The following is an 18,504-nucleotide window of genomic DNA, read 5'->3' on the forward strand; positions in this document are numbered from 1 at the left end:
TAGTCGTAAGTTACTGAGAAAATACAGCTTTCTCCTTCTGAGTTCCAAGGATTCCAGAAGGCCTAGAATCAAAGTAAAATCAAGTCCTAAAATGGTACAAACCTCAAAAGGCCAATCGTGATGCCCTGTACAGCTGGCCTCCACCGAAACCCAGCCCACTTCCGGCTGCCCCACCCACCCTCTCACGCTGGAGCCCCGCCCCCTCCATGAGGCCCCGCCCTCCCACGCCCAGTCCTGGTTCCCATTGGGCAAGCCCGGATGCTGTACACATGGCCGACATTCTCACGTTGGGCAGGGGCGTCTTCGCGCCTGCGCAGCAGCGCCTTCGGGCGGCTGGCCCCTGGGGTCGGGGAAGGGGCGGAGGTCGGGCGGAATCTTGTTCCGTAATAAGCGCCGCGCCCCGCGGTCCTGACTGCGTGCGGGTCGGGCCTGGGCGCTGGAGCTGCTGTGGCTCCCGCCGCAGCGGGGGCGATGGAGGCCGTGCCGGAGCCCCGCACTCCCGCCGGGGGAGGCCGCGACAGCTGGCGGTGCTGTTAGATGCGGCGGCGGCGGCGACGTCGGCGTCCCGGGCTCTCCATGAGCAAGCGGCGGCGGCGACGGGTGCGGCGGCACCGGCGGTCTTCGGTCCCCCGGGAGGTACGAGGCGTCGGCCCCGGCCTCCGTCGGTCGCCGGCGCTCGCGAGATGCCAGGCCGGGGTGGGCGTGGCGGGCGTGCAGTAGGTACCACCGCACCCCGGGGCCCTTCCCCGCGCCCCGCTGCCTCGCGGACGCTCGTGGGGCGCCGATCCTAGGGGGGACTGGGAACCCTGAGCCCTTAGGAGACGCGGCATGCGCTTCCCGCGACAGGTGGTCTGATCCTCCCCGCCGGGGCGGGGCTCTCTCTGCGACCCTTGGAGATGGCCGGTGGCACAGGAAAGCTGTCATTTTCCTGGGGAAACAGAGGTTGGGAAATTTTCCAGGCTTATTCAAACTGAAGGCTCTGGGGTGGCGGCAGATAAACGCTTCCAGTTCTTTGCCCAGCCTTTCTGACGATGCGCAGAAATTCGGCAATTTTAGTAACACTCTTTGCAGATCCCTTTCCTTTTTCCTTTTTAAATGTTTACTGTTAATTTACATTTGAACAGAAGGCTAAGTTGTTGAAATTAGATTTGTGTCCTCAAGATCCTCCAGGCTCTCCTCTGAAGAAGTTAGGTTCATGCCCCCTTGCAGTCTAATAGTTGCAGAGCATAACGATTGCTTTACGCAACTGTAGTTACTCTCCGTTTGGTCGTATCCAAGAGATAATTTGAAGAGAAATACTAAGGATTTACTCTTCCTTTCCAGTATAGCATTTGGGATTCCAAATCAAAGCTCTGTAACAGCCCTAAACCTTGCTGCATAGTTCTTTAGAATTTAGCAGTTACAATTCAGATCAAGTTTTTATTGTCTTAAAAATGTTTGAATTTTTAAAAAATACGTTTTTTTTTAACTCAAGACGAAATGGGTCAGTTTTTATTAAGAAATGAATTTTTTTTTCCTTAGCTTCAGATTTGCCACACCCTCTTATTTCTAAGTAATTGATGTGTTAGCAGACTATATATAAACATCTGTATTTCAAACTAAATATAGTGCTGGATAATTTAGAGTCTGTAATATCTTGTCTCAAGTGGGAAGCAGTGTACATGTGTTTAATGTAGACCTGAATTTGCTAGTACTGCAAAATAGTTTTTAACTTAATTTTGCACACAAAGTTCAGGTCTACAGTGTTACAGAGAGTTGGGTTTGTGTTGTGTTTTGGAAGATGTGACACTTGAAAAGATGGTCAAAGTAGGAGACTGACCTTAATCATTTCTTTCTCTGTGTTTACTGCTCAAATGCATCCCTTTTTCGTAAAAATAAACTTTTCTGTAAAAGTAATGGAAAACAGTGTTGTAATTTATAGTTATTTGCCCCAAGCAAAGTGAAGCAAATTACAAAAGTTCCAATAGGAACCATTTTTTAAAATTGCTTATGTAACATACATACAACACGAACACATTACTGTTAGTTACTTTAAAAACTAAAGTGTTAGCCCGGCCTGGTGGTGCACGCCTTTAATCCCAGCACTCGGGAGGCAGAGGCAGTCCGATCTCTGTGAGTTTGAGACCAGCCTGGCCTACATAGTGAGTTCCAGGACGGTTGGGGCTACAGGGAGACCCTGTCTCAAAAAGACAAAAAAAAGTGTTTAGCCGACCTGGTTAGGTAGCAGTTTAAAAGGGTCGAACCCTTCAGCTTATTCTAAAACATGCAGAGGGGAGTCGGGTTATTAATTTTTGAATCAAAGCTTTAAAAATGAGGTAACTAAAACAATTCTAAGCTACAAATAAGTCAGAGTGAAGAGAAACACTTGCTATACTACTATTTGAAATGTTTGTAGTTATTTGTCAATTGTTGTCTTTCAGAAGTAAATGCCAGAATTAGCCATCATCTGTAGCAACTGGTTATTACATAGGTGTTTTAAATATAATTTATAGTATAATTAATATAAAGACCCACTTAATGGCTATTGTCCTGTACTTGAAAATTAAGGTCTCATTATTTCAGTTTCTAAAGTGGAACCACCTACATAACAACGATCTGAAGCACAGCTTGTATTGGGGAAGAAGAGGAGGTTTACATTAAGAATAAGACTAATTACATTTAACTTGTATCTTTATTTTTATTAGCATGTGTTAATTTTACAAAAAGGTTTCATCATGACATTTCCATAAGTTTATATATTTAAATAACTTCATTTTATTTAGGATTTATTACAGTTTTCTATATCATGGATAAAAACTGTAATATAATTAATATTACATTAGATGGCCATTCTATACCTTTAAAAGATTTTGGGTTCTTTTTTGGAAAAAAATGCATTATTATTGTGTATGGTGCCTGATATGTGTGTGTGTGTGTGTGTGGCCGTGCATATCACAGTGTGTTTTGGAGATCAGAAGACAGCTTTATGAAGTCACTTCTTTCCTTCTACCTTAACGTAGGTTCAGGGGATCAAACTCAGGTCTCCAGGGTTGCATAGTTAAGTGCCTTCATCTGCTGAGCCATCTTGTTGGCCCAGTTTTCGAATTCTTTAATGATCTTTCCAGAGACCATGTATATTGCCCCCCAAAAAGGGCCTTAAATTTTTGTTGCTGTTGTATTAGGAGACCATCTAACAATTTAACTCTTTAAGTATATTTATTTTCATTTAAATATATCTCATGCATTTACATACTTTATTTTAAACTTAAAATGCAGGATGAAGACACTGTTTGAAGAGATCAAAGCATCAATTAAAAATAACTATAACCAAGATCGATCATTTTGGAGGCCTGTTCTTCCTTGGGGAGGGGTTTTTACTATCAAAGCTGGCCGCAAAGCAGTATCTTGTACCCCCCTCTATGTTGAAATAAGACTGAAAAACACCTGCACCATAGATGGATTCTTGATGTTACTGTATGTCATTCTTAACGAAAATGAAAGTTTCCCCAGGGAACTCTCTCTCCATTTTGGTAGGGAGTTTGTAGACTGTTTCCTTTATTTGATGGACACCTATAGTTTTACAACTGTGAAGCTGCTTTGGATTTGGGACAAGATGGAAAAACAGCAATACAAATCTGAAGTTCATAAAGCTTCGTTAATAATTGATTTGTTTGGGAATGAACATGATAATTTTACAAAAAATCTTGAAAATCTTATGTGTACCATTCAAGAGAGCTACTGTTCTAACTGGCGATGCCCAACTCGAGTGCAAGAAGATCAACAGCGCACAATTAGTATAAAGTAAGTTGCCCTCAATTCTGTTACTTTAGAAAAAGGGACCCAATAACTTCTTAGTAGCAAAAGAATAAATTGTCCAATATGCAAAGTAATTCTTCTTGGTCTGAGTTTACTAGGCAGTTCTTTATGCCCCAGATTTAACCTCTGAAAGCACACTTTGTATTTTTGAATGTTTACCTTTTGACTGCATCTCTATCAGGAAGGCTACTTGTACATGAACAAGAAAACTAAAAATACTCTTTCATGGCAAGGCCAGGGTGCATATATAGACAGACATTCCAAATTTGGCACCTCATATCTGGAGAGGATGTGACTGTGAGAAGCGCTTACATTAAGTGGAGAAGATGCTGGGGCCAACTGAGTGTTTTGGTTTTCAGAGAGAACATAGACCACCACACTGGTAAATGAGAGTGGGGAAGTGGCAAGACCTGGCAGCAGGATGGAAAACAGTGAAGCCAGGGAGCCCGAACTAGGAAAGGAATGATGCCAGTGGGTGGAAACAGCCAAACATTGTCGGGAAGGGAATTGGCCTCAGTCAAGGAAAACAATGGAAAAGACTGGATATGTACATTTGGAAATATACATTGTACATACTAATTAATTTATTCTCTGGATTATACTTTGTCTATTTTCCTATGTTGCTGATAAGATGGTATTGATTTTCTGGGGGAAAAGTTTTCTTACCCTGTGTCATAATGGAATAAAATGTTTCATACATTTATTTCTTAAAAATTAGTATCTTATAGCTGGGCCTTTAATCCCAGCCCTTGGGAGGCAGAGGCAGGCAGATCTCTGTGAGGTCTATCCCAGTCTGGTCTACATAGCATGTTCCAGACCAGCTGGGACTACAGGGAGATCCTGTCTCCAAAAAAAAAAATTTAATAACTATAATTAAATGTAATTCTACATAAATACTAATATTTTATACTTCTCACTTAAAATATTTTTCATCATACTCTAGAATATTTTAAAGCTTCTGCTTATTTTTTTTTACAATCTTTACTTTAAAACAATCTCTGAAGTTTGTACAGCCAAAATTTTTAACAGATGAGGCAACTGAAACCAGTTACTGTTGGGACTTGGCTTTACTCTGGTAACTAATTGGCTGTTGTCCTGATTCTGGATTCTAGTGTCTAATCATCAGAATTCAACTGTTGGGCCTCTTTTATTTTAATCTAAAGTAGCAGTGAGGCTGGAGAGATGGCTCAGCGGTTGAGAGCACTGACTGACTGTGCTTGCATAGTACCCAGGTTCAGTTCCCAGCACCCACATGGCAACTAACAACTGACGATAACTCCAGTTCCAGGGGATCAAAGCCCTCTTCTGCCTCTGTAGGCATTGCATAACACAAGTGCACTTATGTACATGCAGGGAAAAAAACCACTCATATACATAAAAAGGGGGGAGAAAGTAGCAACAACTACTTACACCAGGATCAATTTACCAAAAACTTTTATTTCTTATAAAACTTTATTGAGTTCAACTGACTTCTATCGTATCTGCCTAAAATTGAGTTTCTCAAGCATGCTGGTGTGTAACTGTTACACCTACATGCAGGAATTTGGTGCAGAATCACTGTGAGTTCGAGGCTAGTCCAGTCTACAGAGTGAAGCCCAGACTAGCCTGGGCTAAGAGTTACATCCTATCTTTAATTAAAAAAAAAAAAAAGATGGATTACAGAGATTGATTCTTGATATAGTTAGCTTTGCTAATAATGAACTAACATGTAGAATTTGTTATCCTAATGATAGACTGACCTGTAAAATGCTGAGACTTTCTTACTTACATTTGATATTACTGTAGTCCTCCCCAAGAAATTCCACATGGAAACTTGATACGACTGGCTGTGGATGAGTTGTTCTGTTCCAAGATTGAACTGTGTGAAGAGCGTGGGTGAGTAGACATGATGAATTAAGTATTTTTATTGTGTTTAAAAGGAACAGTGTACTAATGTGGTCTTTGAAGTTAATACAGTGTAAAGCAGCAATGTGTAAATATTTAGATACCCTAACAGCTTTTTGTTCTTACTAGTCTAGTTTAATATGTTATCTTATATTGTGCTTTGTTATCAAAATAACTATAAGATATGGAACTACTGCCAGTTGATGAATACAAAGCAAATGCCTTTTCTTTTTTTCCTTCATTGCTGAGTAGGTACAATAAAACCTTGGTTAACCGGAACCCAGCTAATCAGGACCCTCAATTAACTGGACTTTTTTCTGCATTCCTCATTTAGGAGAAAGGTAAATGACAACCAGAAAGTTCAACAGAATTAAAAACAACATCAAGAAGGGCATAATATATTTATTCCAATCTTGTAGCAGTTTCTCTGTCCACATGATTGTAAAATAGGAATTAATATTTAAAAGGATGGTCTTCCAAGCTACTTGATCACATAGAAGGAAAGATAAAATTGTATACACTAATTATTACAACAAATGAACTTACGTATTTTAGCAACAAGTACCAAGTTAGCTTAGTTTAGTAAAAAATGTTTGTCAACCAGAAAACTGTGCCCTGAGCATTCCGGTTAATCGAGATTTTACTGTATAGTTGTATTCTGTATACTTAATTACCTGATAATACTAAGAAAAGATTTGATTCATGCTAATAGAATATTCTAAATTGGAAAAAAGAAGCATTATTTTCCCCTTAGTCATTATTTGAAAGCACCTTAAAGAGAAAAATGTATCTATAAATAAAAACTATTGCCACAGTTCAACAGATTCATGCTTTTATAACGTTTAATAGAAATAGCTGGTTTTTTCAGGAGTGTTTAAAGTATCACTTCTAGTATAACAGACATACCCTGTAAATTTCCACAACTAGGTAAATAATGTGATAAAACAGCTGTGCCATGCCCATTAGCTGTAATAGAATAGCTCTACTTACTAGAAAATTAAAGACAATTCTAAAGTATTGAAAAGCAGTTGTGTCCCAAGAATAGTAACCTTCCTGCTCATTTTCTACTTTAGGTGTGGTGGTTTAAGAGAATTTTCCCAACGAGTTTTCTGCCACGGGGCACCTCCGTTTGTTGTGTTAAATATGCAGCACTGGAAGTCTGAAGACCTGGCGTATGTGCCCTATTACTTGGATTTATCTGATCACAAGTAGGTGCTGTTTTGGTTTGTATTTTGTTTGTTGTTTGGTTTGGTTTGCTTGTTTTGTAAAACTAGAAAATTCTAGTCCATTGTGATTTTGACTAGCTATTAAGAAGATATTAGCCAGATTTGGTGGCACACACTTTTAATCCCAGCACTCAGGAGGCAGAGGCAGTGGATCTCTGTGAGTTTGAGGCTAGCCTCTTCTACATATCAAGTTCCAGGACAGCAAGAGTTATGTAGTAAGACCTTGTCTCAAAAAAACAAAAGAAGATATTGTTGGGAAAAAAAAACAAAACATAGTTTTCTACATTTATGGACTCTGACTAGGATCGGAGTCTACTACAGGTCAGACAGCATGATGAGGTACTTAGATTATAAAACAGAAAAACTGAGTTTAGATCGTAGGTCTGCCTTTTACAAGCTGTATAACCTTGGACCATAACCACTGTACACATACATTTTCTTACCTATGAAACAGAAATGAGTTTCTACCTTGTACAATTGTTCTGAAAATTAAATAAAGATAGTGTGTGCTAAGTATTTAAAATAATGCCTGATACATAAGAAAGTAAATACTGGTTATTATTTGTACTTCAAGTTAAAGTAGTATATAGTAAATAAAAGTATTTGTATACAAACCAGGAAAAGGACATCTTTAACTTTTGTTTTTAAAGAGTTTTTTTATGACTGTTCGCTTCTTTTTAAGATAATAATATAGATTATGAGTATATATGATAATAGGAATTATTAAGTTCTTAAACTATGTCACTTAAACTTTGCTTAAGACAACTAGTATAGCACATGACCTCTTTGGATGGGTATCTTCACGGAACAGAAAGCAAACAGTCTCATTTTAATTCTCTGTTTTTTTATTATTTTTATTTTGTGTGTAAGTGTATTGCTTGCATATATGTAAGTTCACCCACATCCTGCAATTCCCATGGAGGTCAGAAGAGGGCATTAGATTCCCCTGGAACTGGAGGTATGAATGGTTGTTAGCTGCCATGTGGGTGCTGAGAATTGAACCTAGGTCCTCTAAGAGCAGTCACTTAACCGCTGAGCCATTTCTCCAGCCTCCTCATTTTAATTCTTAAGAATTTAAAGGGGGACTGAAACAATTTAAGAGCACTGGTTGCTCTTGCAGAGGACTGGGTTTGGTTCCCAGCACCCACATAATGGCTAACAACTGTTCATAACGCCATTCAGGGGGATCTGATACCCTCTTCTGGCCTCCATGGACATTGTACAACCTGGGTGCATTTACATGCGTGCAGGCAAAACACTCATATAACCAAAGAATTTAAAAGAATTTAAGGTGATCTGAGGAGATAGCTTAGTGGTAAAGTGCCTACTTCCAAGAGTTCCAAGATACCTGGGTTCAGTCCTCAGCCAGCACAAAAAAAAAGGGGGGGTGGGGAGAGAAGGAAGGAAAAATCAAGAATTTAAAGACTGTCTATCTTAAAAATAAAGCCTGATAATTTTCTGGTGGACTTTGCCATTTGGTTTGCAGGTATTTGCTGGAAGGTGCCACTTTATTCAACAAAGAGGAGCATCATTACTCTGCAGCTTTCCAGATTGACGGACATTGGATGCACTATGATGGCCTCAGAAATGTGAATTTAATTTTGTTAAATAAACCCCCAGAGTTTCTCCTCTTGTCATCATTGGTTTATATTCGAGCAACAGAGAAATAAATATAGACTGATGCTGAATTGAATTGTTCTCCCGCCTGCCCATGTTCCCCTAGAGAAAGGGCTTTGTTTTGTGTACACTTGGTATCCAAGGAAACAGTTCAACTATAGTAGTTTCAGCGATGTATTTTCCAGTGTTTTGCCCAGGTAAATGTTTTATAATAGAAGATCTATGCAAAAAGTTTGTATTTTTTATATTTTCTGGGTTATTTTTATACAAGCATATGTTATGTTGAAATAAAATATATCTTGTGGCCTTTGTATTTATTTGTATATGCCTCAGCAATTTTTACAATTCTATCCTTGAATCCAAGAAAATAGTATGTCATTTCAAATCTGAATTTTCCTTTTGAGATACCCAAAGAAAACCTGGGTAAAAGTCAGTATTTTAGTTATCTGACTATATTTCTTTGCCTTACCTCATTATACTCCAAAGTGCATCAGTATGGATTTGAATGTACAGCTTATGGGTGGCTTAGTTTATTTTATCCATTGCTAATTTCCTTGTGGAAATTTTAAAAAAAATATGTGTATGAAAATTTTTTTTCTGAATTTAGACTATTTCTTTGTAGTAGCAAGTTACTGTAACTACTTGCTAAAATGTTGTAAACCTGCCAGTGGATTTTAAACATTAAGCTTCCAACTTTAGTTAACTTTATTGTTACAAATAGATTATATGACTATCCTAAATATCTTATAATAACTTATTTTGCAGACAAGGCAGCTATCAAAAGTGTTAGGTAAATGGATGTTTATTAGTGTTAAACTAATAATAGAAATGTATTTACATATGTAAGAGGAAAATGGGTACCTGGGAATATTTCTTTCAGTTCAGTTTTATATTGGCACAGAGAAAAACAATTTTATTTCAGAGTAACATCAAGCTCCCTCGTAGGTGGTCACTGACAGCAGGGGGATTTGGTTTATAATCTCAGAGATGCAAAGTCATGGGATTGTATAGTTAGCAGAATACTATGTATTTTTGTTGTAAGTACCCTAAAATTACTCATGTATTGCAATTAAGGGAAATATTGTCAAGGGGAAATACTTGATGAGACCATCATTAATGTTTACATTTATAGTAAGATAACATTCTTTAGGTTTGGAGTTGCAGTTAGGTGCAGTATATCTGAAGACTTTACATGACAACACAGTTCACTGCCGTATACCAAATTAGCAATTTGTTTCATTATTAATCTTACATTGCTATGGTGCCATCTTAAGATAACTTACTGTAAGAATGAATAAGTGTGGGTGAAATGTTGCTGAGACTGCCTCACTTTGAATAAATGCTATGAAAATTATTTTTAACAGAATAAAAAATATATATTTTAAATTCACCCAGGGTTTAAATAGTTTCCCAAATATAATAGGACTTGATTTACTGTAAGCTTTTCTAATATCAATGTATTGCATGAATCAAAGTATACAAAACACAGATATTAGAATATAAATAAATGGTATGATTACATTATTAATGTCTAAATTATTCCTAATGCAGATTCTTTGGGGAATTGCACTTTATTTGGAATAAATTACCTACCTCACAGGGTTGTTGTGAGGGTTAAAATGTTAAAATATCAACTACCTTGAACATGCTAATAAAAGATATTTCTACCTCTGTAATATATATGAGGCATTCTCCAAGATTCTCTCTTACTTACAAACTGTTCGGAGCTTTGGGCTAGAGTAATTGCTCAGCGGTTAAGAGCACTGACTGCTCTTGCAGAGGACCTGGGTTCAATTCCCAGGACCCACATGGCATCTTGGAACAGTCCTTAACTCCAGTTATAGGGGAATCCGAAGCCCTCTTCTGATCTCCGCGGCATTGCACAACACAGGTGCACTCACACGCATGCAGGCAATACACTCATACACATAAAAATAAAATATTTTTTTAAAAACCAGAGCTTGCCGGGTGTGGTGGCGCACGCCTCTGTGGGAGGCAGAGGCAGGCGGATCTTTGTGAGTTCGAGACAAGTCTGGTCTACATAGTGAGTTCCAGGACAGCTGGGGCTACAAGGAGACCCTGTCTCAAAAAAGACAAAAAACAAATAAAAAAATAAAAAACCAGAGCTTTAAAATTTATTTAGGTAGTGTCTCACTAATGTGTAGTGGGAGTTAAATATGCTGTCTGGTCCCCCAAATGGTTGCCGTTGAAGAATAAGTCCTGTTATGGTACTATAGATGTTTGTAGTAAAACATGCCCTGTTGGCCAAACCGTTAATTAAAGTGAAAATGAATGAAATAAGCTCGATTATCTACAGAATGTAATAAGTAGAAATTTCTTTTAAACTCAAAATACCCTTTGAGAAATTAGAAAAACATGAAAAATAAAAAGTAATTCATATATTTCTATCAAAATACCACAAACCACCACTTAAGGAAGAAGAAATGATATATTTGGTTCTGTTTGTTGGGGGATGTCCTCCAACGTGGGCCAATCTTAGATTTATTCTTTGAAGTGGTTTTCACTTAGCTCCCCCTCTCCCCATGTATGTGTATGCACACGCACATGTTTGCATGTTTGTGGATGCACCTTATGTGAATACAGACTCATGGAGTCTGAAGCTGAAGGTGGGAACCTTCCTGGATGGCCTTCACTTTCCACTTCATTTACCGAGGCACTTCTCTCCTGAACCCTGGGGATCCCGGTTCTCTACACCCCTGCCTGGTTTTTGCATGAGTTCTGGGGCTCTGAACTGCTGTCCTAAATACTTTTGCAGCCAGCACTTGATCTACTGAGCCATCTCCCCAACCCCTCATTTATATACTGTTTGATTTGGTTTGCCATCTGAGTCATTAGATCTGATCCAATAAATTTGGAGAATTATGGTAAGGAAGGGATGAGTAAGTGAATCCAAAGTTTGGACAACTGCATATACAGATAACTATAATGTAAAAAGTTGTACATACTGAGCATATGGTTTAAAAAAATGATTAAAAATAATCGTAATTCAGTATAAGGCATAAGCTTGAGAAGTTTGTGTAGGGGGCTGGAGAGATGGCTCAGCGGTTATGAACACTGGCTGTTCTTGCAGAAGACCTGGGTTCAAATCCCAGCACTCAACATGGCAGCTAACAACTGTTCGTAACACCAGTTCCAGGGGATCCAACAGCCTCTTCTGTCCTCCACCAGCATTGCAGACATGGGTGCATTTACCTACATGCAGGCAATACACACATACACATAAAATAATAAAATATTTTTTTAAAAAGTTCATGTAAAGTGACTTCATTAGTACTAGTCAAAAGAAATAGAGTCTTCCTTTGTTAATGGCTAACATTTCAAATAAGTGCCAAATTCTCCTGTCCTCAAATAATACGGTTTTTAAAACTCATCTTAGATTTAGTCTCTATGGTGATGTTAATGACAGGTATTCTTGAAATGTGGGATTAGGTGCTCCTATAAATAGGTTTGAAGAAATGAATATGGCTCTTTTGCCCTTCTGGCTTCTACCACAGAAGGACACTCCTGGTGCCTTGATCTTGGGTTACCCAGCTTCCAGGACTGTAAGCAAATTTAAATTCTCCATTTTGAGGGGTTTGTTATAGGAGTACAGGCTAACCTGTCCTTTGACCTCTAATTGGGTCCCAGGGAAAGCATAACCTTTTCTCCCTCATGGAAGTTGAGGAGTAGAGATGTCTTTTGCTAGATGATTTGTTATAGTTGATGCCACTTGGGGACGTGTAGATTATATACCTTCAAATGAGCAATCACTCTGTAGTCAACTGTTTCCTCAGTAAGAGTTGTTCAGGGATTAAGACATGTTGCTAAAATGGAAATGTTGGGCAGATGTGGTAATGCATACTTGAAATCCCAGTGCTTGGGAGGCTGAGGGAGGAGGATTGTGAGTTTGAAGTCAGCTTGGGAGACACAGACACTATTTTAAAAAGCGTTTTTTTTGTTTTTGTTTTTGTTCATTTTAGCTTTGGAGTAAGAATTTGGGGAGAAAATTTGCTGTATAGAAAATCAAGGTAGACACTTGTACACTTGACTATAGCTTTATTATTTCTTTGTTGACTTGGAATTTTTGTTTCATTTTAAATTAAATAACAATATATAAACCAGGAAATATCAAACACATGAAGAGAAAAACAAAAATAATTCTTAACCCTCCAGCTCAGTATAATCATTGTTTTGTGTAGGTAAAGCTTTTCTAAAAGACCATGTGGCTGGGTAGAACTGAAGAGAACCAGGGGAGTAAGAGTTTGAAAGAATGTGGTCCTGGGGGCTGGCAGGATCGTGGTAGAGTTATTCAGGACGAGAAAACTCTTTAACTTTTTTAAAAAAATTATCGAGAATTTCATACATGCATATAAGGTGTTTTGATCAAATTCACGCACACTCCCTTCCCTCCAACTCCAGGGTGAGAGAACTCTTAAGAGGACAGTGGGAATTAGAAGCTAGCTGAAACTGGACATACAATTCAGTATCAGAGAATGGTCCTAGCATGTGTATGGCCCTGGGTTGCCCTGAGTCAGAATGGCTCAATGAGAATCCCCACTGACTAACTCTCAACTAAATTCATTTTAAAAATGATTGTGCGTGTGTTTGTGTGTGTGTATGTGTGTGCATGCATATGGGTGAAAGCCTTGCATCCCCTGGAGCTGAGGTTGCAGGTGGTTATAAGCCATCTGATGTGGGTGCTGGAAATCAAACTTTGGTCCTTTACAAGAAGGGCTGAGCCATCTCTCCAGTCCCTCAACTGCATTCGTGATGAGAGCAACTCAGAGTTGAAGTTGGAACTAACAGATATAGCTTGAATTATTGAAAGTATATTGTACATGATGTGAGTGTATATCCCGATGTAACTGCAGGAACCAGTAGGAGACAGGTGTTACTAAGGGAGAAATGTGTAAATGGGGATAGTAAAATGGGAAGGGGAGATGGAGGGATATACAATGGGGATAAAGGAGAAGAAGAACCTCAAGAGAGGTGGAACCATAGACAGGAATTATCAAGGGAGAACTGGGGAACATGGGGACACTAAATGGGGACAACGGGGCGGGAGGATAAGATGGAGAGAGAGAGAGAGAGAGAGAGAGAGAGAGAGAGAGAGAGAAATAATGCCTAAGTAGGATTTAAAAAAAAAACCAAAAGGACTCTTATTAGTCCAAAAACCTACTGAAAAATTACACATACAATATCTCCACATGACTCCATGTGTATAGCTGAAGGCTACATAACAAGAAAGAGTGAGAGTGCCAGACAGGAGAAACCCCAAAATTATTGCCACAGCCCTTGATTGCTCCCAGAAATTGAAGATAAGACCCTATTACTGTAGACAGGATATGCTTCAGACACAGTATTTGGAGCAATGGAGTTGGAACTGATCTGGAAGCCACCTCCCCTGAAGGCTAGTTCTCATAGCTTTGGAGAGCACTGCACAAATGTAAAGGAGAATGTCAATTGATGGTCCAACCCCAGCTTCAAGGCCTAAAAACCATATCAATGACCATCACAGCAAATGACATTGGTGCAGTAGTGGCACTTTTCTCTTAGGGGTAATCAATTGGACTAAAAGCCCACTCAGTGGGAGAAAATTCATATATGGTACTGTAAAACTAGCCAAATAGACATAGCTGGAGAGGTCATAGATGTCAGAGAAAACCCCAAGGCTGTCACATCCCTAGACAAATGTAATTTCTTATGTGCAAAATATGGATCCTTAAATTTACAGACAAGTATCCCAGTTGCCCATCAAAGAAATTTCTTTTTCAACAGAGATTATTACAGAGTTCCACAACTGGTCACACACAGAGATTTTCTGTGACTTTCCCAAGACTAACTGGCACATCTATGATGTAACCTCTGCACCTAAGGCTCATGGAACTTAGAACAAGGGATGAAGAGAACACTAATCATCTTTCAATTCTCATCAATGAAGTCCCTCATGCCACAGAGGACCAGGAACACAAATGGCCAAAATGTAGAGAATAAGGGTCTATAGAGTATGGGTCCTTGGACAGGACTCCTAACACTAAAAATCCACCCACCCAGGGCTCAGGGACAATGCGGAACAGGGGGTGGGAAGATTGTAAGAGCTAGGGAGGAGGTGCATGACCTTATGGAAATAGAGTCCTACAAGCTGCTGGGACCTTGCACATATGAACCTACAGCAATGGTGTCAGCATGCACAAGACCTATGAAAACTCAAGCAGACAAAACCCCAGCACAGAACTGTGGAAATGGACAGCAGGCCCCAATCTTAAGAATTATTGGCAGCTGATCACTACTGGGTGAGGAAGAGCTGAGCTTCTTAAAGGGAGGGACTCTAGCTAGGCCTCAATGGATGAGCTTGCACCAAGGCACATCTGGGGACACTAACTTGACATGATGGGAAGAGGCCAAGGTGGAAGGAGGTATAAAGATGATTAAGATGTTCTGTACAAAACACACACAAAAAATAAAAAATATTTAAAAATTTTTAAAAAGAAAATTAATAGAGGAAGTTAGGGATAGTAGGGTGGAGGTGGAAATGAGGGAGGACATCTGAATGTAATAGAAGTACATTGTATGAAATTCTCAAATATTCAATTTAAAAAATTAAAATGGGAAAAAGTTAAAGAACTTGAAAAGAAAGTCTATTGTACATGATATAAAATATAAAAATTTGTGTTTGAAAGGATTGCATAGTAAAAACATTGAAATTAAGATTTCTTGGCTAGGTGGGTGTTTTGGAGGTGCTATTATATTTTTTTATTTAATGATATACATGGAGAATTCTCACATTCCTCAGAAGTCATTACAAAAATCTGTCAGTATAGTATGTGCAAGTCATGAAGGAAGGCACAGAAGAGTGCTATAAAGCATATCCTGTAATCCTTTGTGAAATGGGAAAAAGATTTCCGATTCACTGCTTCCCTTGCCCACTCATGGAAAGACAGAGGAGTATGCTGCCCTTGCCGAATGCCCTCCGTACCTATCACATTCTTTCATAAAGTCCGTAGATGGTTGTCTTGTCTGTGGCAGGTGTGAGTCAGGGTAGTGTGTGTGAAAGATGATGGATGGACTGTAGGAGTCTAAAATAAAAATGCAATACAAGAAAGACTTCTGGGGCCAAGCAAGAACATAAAGCTAGGAATAAAACTGTACTGTGATGAAGCTATTTGTATATCAGCTCAAGTGAGCTTTGATTCCCAGGCTTTTTATCAGTTTTTAATAGGCACGGAGCCTCCATGTACCCATAACTCAGCTTCAACTATTAACCACATTTTTCTAATCCTACTTTTATTTACTCCACTTTTGTTTTACCTGTATATTTTACAGGAAATCCCAGAGCAGATGTGATATTACAGGTAAATAAATGAGACTGTATCTCTAGTTGACAAAGACACTCCAATTTTTTATGCTATCAGCCAAATGATATAATAACACCTAAAAATTAGTGCTTTTGTAACATGTAGTACCCAACCTACATTAAAGGTTTCCTGGTTTTCTGGAAAAAAAAAGTTAATACTAGTTGCTTAAAGCCAAGATCTTAACAAGGTTGATAGTGGTATTTGTTAAGCACTAAATTTATTTTCTATTAGGCACTGATTTGCATTTCCTTGATGGCTAGTGATGTTGAGCATATTTTTCATAATTCAGTTGGCTATTTGTATGACTTTGAGAAATGTCTATTACCCTGTTGTAGATAGCATTTTTACCTACTGAGGTTTTTTTGGGGGGGGGGCGTCTTTTTGAGACATGGTCTCCCTGTAGCCCCAGCTGGCTTGGGACTCACTATGTAGACCAGGCTGGTCTTAAACTCAGAAAGATCTGCCTGTCTCTGCCTCTTGAGTGCTGGGACTAAAGGTGTGTGCCACCATGCCTGGCTCTGTTGAGGTTTTGTTTTTGTTTTTGTTTTGTGTACATTCTTGTTTTTTAATTTTTTTAAAAAAAATTATTATTTTTAATCTTTTGTGTATGAGTATATTGCCTGCATATCTGTAAGTGCTCCCATGTCATGCAATGTCTGTGGAGGTCAGAAGAGGGGATTGGATTCCCCTGAAACACGAGTAACAGACAGTTGTTAGTTGCCATGTTGGTGCTAGGAGTTGAACCCAGGTCCTCCGCAAGAGCAGCCAGTGCTCTTAACTCCTGAATCATCTCTCCAGCCCTCATTCTTGCTTTTTAAGTAGTTATTTTTATTCTTTTTTATTTTACGTATATGAATGTTTTGCCTATGACTATATAAGTACAACTCATGCCATGCAATGCCCATGGAGGCCACAAAAGGGCATAGGATCCCCTGGAACTAGAGTTAGAGATGACTGTGAGCTGCCATCTGGGATACTGGGAACTGAGCTCAGATCATCTGCTAGAGCAGCCAGAGGTCTTGACCGCTGAGCCATCTCTCCAGTCCCTCTTATTGCTTTTTTACATCTTGTCAGATATATAATTTGCAAATATTTTCTCTATTTTTGTACATTGTTTTTTCTGTCTACTGTGAAGAACTTTTGATATACTCTCACATCTGTTATATGCACTTTTAGGGGATTATCTAGGATATGGTTGCCAATTCTAATGTCCTGAAACATTTCACCAGTGTTTTATTATGCGTGTTTCATAGTTTCAGGGATTTTTTAGAATATTTTTATTATTCCATTTCTATGATTATTGACTCGTATATTGAACCATCCCTGCATCCCTGGAATAAAGCTTACTTGATCATGGTGACTGATCTTTTTGATGTACATCTGTATGTGGTTTTCAAGTATTTTGTTGAGAATTTTTGCATCTATGTTCATTAAGGATATGGTCTATAGTTTTCTTTTTTGGTTGTGTCTTTACCGGGTTTGGGTATTAGAGTGGTGCTGGATTCATAGAAGGAATTTTGGAGTTCTCCCTCTGTTTCTACCATTTTGAATAATTTAAGTAGTATTGGTTGGAGGTCTTCTTTAAAAGTCTGGTAGAATTCTGCTGTAAATCCATCTGGGCCTGGGATTTTTTTAGTTTGGAGGCTTTGTGTTATTGTTTCAGTTTCCTTATATATTATGGGTCTGTTTATATTGTTGATCTCTTCTTGTTTAACTTTGGTGGTTCCCATGATTTTAGATATCCATCCATTTCTTTTAGATTTTCAAATTTAGTAGCGTATAGGGTTTTTAAAATATTCCCTTATGCCAGGCATGGTGGCTCACGCCTTTAATCCCAGCACTAGGGAGGCAGAGGCAGCCAGATCTCTGTGAGTTCAAGGCCAGCCTGGTCTACATAGCGAGTTCCAGGACAGCTGGGGCTACAAGGAGACCCTGTCTCAAAAAGACCAAAAAAAAAAAATATTCCCTTATAATGGTCTGGATCTTTTGGGTGTCTGTTGTGATGTTTCCCTTTTCATCTCTGATTTTTGTTGATTTGTATTTCCTTTCTTTCTTTTGGTTAACTGGGCTAAGGGTCTATCTATCTTGTTTAGCTTTTCAAAGAACCAGCTCTTGGATTCGTTGACTCTTTGTATTGTTTCCTTTGTTTGTATTTCATTAATTTCTGCTCTGATTTTTGTTATTTCTTCTTGTCTGCTGGGTTTGGGTTTCATTTGCTTTTGCTTTTCAAGTGTCTTGAGTAGCAATGTTAAGTCATTTATTTGTGTTATTTCCGATTTTTTGATCTTTTAAATTTTTGTAAAAACTTTATTGACGATTTCATACATGTATATAAGGTGTTTTGATCAAATCCATGCCCACTCCCTCCCCTCCAACATTCCCCCTCTGAAGAGGTAACCCTAAAATCTTTTAAAGATTAGATATAAGTTCCCAAATACTTTTGACATTTTTTGGCCTTGGAACAGAGTATGTTGCTAACAGGCCAAGGACATTTTCACTTCTAGCTAAGAAACTGGCTACATTTCTTTGGGGTCTTTTTACCCTAACTGCCTAGCCAATTCCTACCTCCTGTTCTTATCATGCCATCCTCTGAAGGGGTTACCCAAACTACCAATAGGAAACAGGGA

General features: G+C 38.8%; 1 protein-coding gene across 4 annotated transcripts; it reads left to right on the top strand.

Moving 5' to 3' along the window:
* The first annotated feature begins 309 nt into the window (after positions 1 to 309).
* Positions 310 to 10,184, top strand: CUNH14orf28 (chromosome unknown C14orf28 homolog). Of its 4 annotated transcripts, none has more exons than XM_029557432.1 (5): positions 310 to 716; positions 3,256 to 3,780; positions 5,581 to 5,670; positions 6,753 to 6,887; positions 8,392 to 10,184. In XM_029557432.1, exons 1-5 carry the CDS (start codon positions 538 to 540, stop codon positions 8,573 to 8,575), a joined length of 1,113 nt encoding a protein of 370 aa, XP_029413292.1. In that variant the 5' UTR covers positions 310 to 537; the 3' UTR covers positions 8,576 to 10,184. The 4 variants fall into 4 exon arrangements, with proteins under 4 accessions (XP_029413292.1, XP_008853752.1, XP_008853753.1 ...); XM_008855530.2 differs by having other exon boundaries at positions 311 to 636; positions 8,392 to 8,826; XM_008855531.3 differs by having other exon boundaries at positions 582 to 942.
* The last annotated feature ends 8,320 nt before the right edge of the window (positions 10,185 to 18,504 follow it).

Source organism: Nannospalax galili, unplaced genomic scaffold, assembly GCF_000622305.1.
Source record: "Nannospalax galili isolate Female #2095 unplaced genomic scaffold, S.galili_v1.0 scaffold168, whole genome shotgun sequence".
In the NCBI taxonomy this organism is placed as follows: Eukaryota; Metazoa; Chordata; class Mammalia; order Rodentia; family Spalacidae; genus Nannospalax; species Nannospalax galili.

What these genes read in the sequence shown, in the direction of transcription:
- CUNH14orf28 (XM_029557432.1), top strand. Translation starts at nt 538, where the DNA reads ATGCGGCGGCGGCGGCGACGTCGGCGTCCCGGGCTCTCCATGAGCAAG. An exon ending in CAGCGCACAATTAGTATAAA is followed by an intron (nt 3,781 to 5,580) that starts GTAAGTTGCCCT and finishes ATATTACTGTAG; the next exon opens with TCCTCCCCAAGAAATTCCAC. An exon ending in TTGGATTTATCTGATCACAA is followed by an intron (nt 6,888 to 8,391) that starts GTAGGTGCTGTT and finishes TTTGGTTTGCAG; the next exon opens with GTATTTGCTGGAAGGTGCCA.